Source organism: Plectropomus leopardus, unplaced genomic scaffold (assembly GCF_008729295.1).
Source record: "Plectropomus leopardus isolate mb unplaced genomic scaffold, YSFRI_Pleo_2.0 unplaced_scaffold11459, whole genome shotgun sequence".
In the NCBI taxonomy this organism is placed as follows: Eukaryota; Metazoa; Chordata; class Actinopteri; order Perciformes; family Serranidae; genus Plectropomus; species Plectropomus leopardus.
Window position 1 is genome coordinate 1 of NW_024612127.1, and position 3,590 is coordinate 3,590.

At 40.8% G+C, this 3,590-nt stretch overlaps 1 protein-coding gene across 1 annotated transcript; it reads right to left on the reverse strand.

Moving 5' to 3' along the window:
- Window positions 1–3: 3 nt before the first annotated feature.
- On the reverse strand, window positions 4–2,218 carry LOC121963498 (E3 ubiquitin-protein ligase Hakai-like; the record flags this gene model as incomplete). Its single annotated transcript, XM_042513783.1, has 4 exons — window positions 4–589; window positions 995–1,068; window positions 1,159–1,242; window positions 2,036–2,218. Coding segments are annotated over 4 exons (927 nt in total), but the record flags the coding sequence as incomplete, so codon positions are not given.
- Between the last annotated feature and the right edge of the window lie 1,372 nt (window positions 2,219–3,590).

Consider the following 3,590-nt stretch of genomic DNA (forward strand, 5'->3'; position numbering starts at 1 on the left):
GATAGGAGGTGGCGGGGGAGGTGGGGGGCCAAAGTGCTGTTGCGGTGGCGCCATCATGTGGTGAGAGTGAGAGACTACAGGTGGCTGGCCAGGATAGTCCCCAGGGTGGTGGTGGGGTGGCTGACCAGGGCCTCCAGAGTGGGGCTCCCTTGAGGAAGAGTCATCTTGGATGGGCACAGTGATGAGATTGCTGTGCTTACGAGTTGTTACCGTGGCAATGCGGAATGTCTCAGGACCAAGAGCATTTGGGGGCGGAGCTTCGTGACCTGTTGGCGGGGGCGGCTGACTGTAGGGGTCGTGACTGCCGTGCTGGAGCGGGTTCGGGAGGTGAACATGGTTCTTGGGTAAGTGAGGCGGAGGAACACGGAAACGTTCGGGGACATCAGATGCAGGGGGCAGGTGCACAGAGTCCTGACGACCACTGGAAGACTTGGCTGCCCTCATGTGACGGTGGTTGACGTGGGCTTGCAGGTCACGCTGGGACAGGTAGGTGCGCTTGCATCCTGGCACAACACTGCACATGTAGAGGGAGCCGCGCTGGCACTGCTCGATGCGCTGCACTGGGTCTGTGCAGTTGTACATGGTGAGGCTGAACATGGGGACAAAAATTCATTGACACAAAGAAAAATAGTGAAAAACCCTTTGAAACCTTAGCAAATTGGTTTAATTTCTTTAAAAAACATGGGGAGAAGACAATGAGCAACTTAACAAGACATGGCCCAAAAAGTAGCACAGAATGAGTAAACAAAGACCCAAAAAATGCAAAAACACACACACACACACACACACACACACACAACAAACTTAAATTAAAAATAAATATTTGGATTGTTTTCTGTCTTTTTCCCCATGTTTTAGAAAGAAATAAAGCCGATTTGCTTAGGTTTCAAAGGGCTAAATAGCTTGTGAAAAACATCAGAAACCAGCAGAAGAAAACTGATGTCGCAGCAGGTTTTAAAGGGTTAAATGGTAAAAAGGTGTCCAGAAAGCTCACCCGGGGCACATCTTTTCTCCTTTCTTCTCATGAAGCAGAGCGCAGTCGTAACAGAAAACATGTTTGCAGGGGATCTGAGGGGTTGGAAGACAAGAGTTACACATGAACAATTTTCTTTGACTGCCTGTAGAAAAAGAGTCAAAAGAGTTAAATAAAATACATACCATGCGCCCATAGAGCTGGATAGGAAGCCCACATTTATCACAAAAGTGAATTGGTACTTCATCCCTTTCTCCAATCAAATTTAACTGTTAAAATAGAAGAAAAAAAGTTAAAGAATTTAATTGCTGAAAAGATTGCCTTTTAATAAAACTAGGCTGTCCATGCAGTAGCAAATTGCAAGTATTTTTAAAATTAGTGTTATATTACAAGAGAAATCAGCAAAAAGGGTAGCTTTGGGTCAAGTATTAGAAAGCCTACAACAACGAGAACACACTGTGTCCCACCAGACTAATAAACACTCCCGCTGCAAAAATAATGAGAACTCGTGTATGTGCAACAATAGAAGCCAGTCAGCATGAATCGATCAATCGATATTACAGTTAAAACAGGTTTTCTGAAAACATTTGAAGTGAGAAATAGGCAACTCAGGAACAGAATCTTGATTTATATTTGATCAGCACTGATTAGTTTAGCTGTTTGATCTCAGCTTTTTCCGGATTTTTTTTTTTTCTGACTCATATTCTCTGTGCAGGAAGCAATATGTTGCCCACTTCCCGTTCATATACTTAACTATAACAGCTAAACAGGGCACTAAAATGTTTTTCTGAAAACATTTAGAGCATAAATAGGCAGTGCAGTGAGATAATCTTGATGTATTCTTAAATGGCACTGCCTGGTTTTACAGTTTGATCGGATTTTGGTCCGAGAGACTGAATATGAGGACTCCCCACATCAGGAAAAACAGGAAGATAATCATTTAAATCAGTCTGGTATCATTATCTGGAGGGCAACATCCTGTCATAATTAAGTGGTTGTCATTAATTTCTGTTTAAACCCTTTGGGGCTTTTGCGTCGTTTCACTCCCCACAGGTGATGTACCTTATAGTCCCAAAACATAGCCTGGGGGAATCTCCTCTGACCTGCAAACACATCCCCAGATTTAGCCCCACAGTCAAACCTCTCCTCTTGTTTGAAGCCAAAGTTATCTGTAACACACAACAGACAAATGTTAATGATGTCATGCAGTAAAACAAAGACAAGTACCCGAGAGGCTTGACAGAGCTGTGACCGGATGTCAGTGTGTTGATTTCTGCAGATATCTCTACAATGTTAACAACTAAAAGAAAAAAATATAAATACGATAACATATAATTCTATTTCTTTCTCAAGATCACAAATCTAACAGTTTGATATTTTGGCACACTCAACTTTAAACTGTTAAAGGAAAACGAGGCTGCATAGTATGTCCAGAGGTCAATGTTTATGTAATACTACATTTGACACAATAATCGAGGAGGCTTTTTTGTAGGATCATCCACTGATTAATGAGAACCCCAGTAATGGGTCCTAAAACCTGGAAATCCATTAGCATTTCAGCACCTCCTGTTCCCTCATCTCAAAGTCAGTGGTTTTATGAATGGGTTTTTGGCCTTAAGATCTGTGATTAAGACAAACTGAAGATACTTCATCATTTTATTCTACGGCATACTGTAAATACATCCATAAATACCCCAATCACAAACAGTAAGGGAAAAAAAGTTGCTAACAAAAGGCTAAATGAGACAACATAACATCATCATGCTAAACACTGATTTGCAGCCTTGTAGCGGTGGTGATGCAGTGGTAGTGTAGTTTCTTTTAGCCTAACAGTAGCTTTTTTACTCCTGCCATTTGCAGTCAGGTTTCAAAAATCATAAAAGTGGTGTCAGTTTGTGAAAACTGTCTTGATTAACTAAACTTTTAAGCATCACAAACTTTGTTTACCACAGAGCTCATTTCTGCAATTATCCAAAATACAATGGAAAAATCCCACTGGATTTGTGATGAGGGAACCAGGGTGACATTAGCTTCCAGGTTGGCCTACAGAAAAATGTCATGCCTGGGACACTCTATTTGGGTTGCAGTCTATGGTCAATTATGGACACAGTAGGTGATTCATTGGCACCCTCTGGTGGTGCAAAGGTAAATTGCACAATGTCATGTATAGTTTTCATTCTCTAAAAAACATCAACAAAAGGACCTGAAACTCTAATCAGAGTATTTATTTTCCTTTATAATTAGACATAATCTAAATCCTAGTCCTGAGACACCCAGTTAGGAGAACCCCCATAAAACAATGCAAATTTTCCTTACTGGAACACCTGACAAAAACTACATGCTGTAAAAACTCATACACATGATAATGACATGAGGCATAACAGGAAAACTGCATTGGCAAAGAGGAAAGGGGGTCAAACTTTTGACTTGGCTACTGCTAGGGTTGCAACTGTATGGTATTTTCATGGAACGATTACCTTCCCACAAAAATATCATGGTTTCATGATATTAGTATCAAAAACAATGACTCCAAAACGAATTAAAACATAGGTTGTTTTTTGTTGTTGTTGTTGTTGTTGTTGTTGAACAAATGTTTAATTATAATTGAAACTTAAAA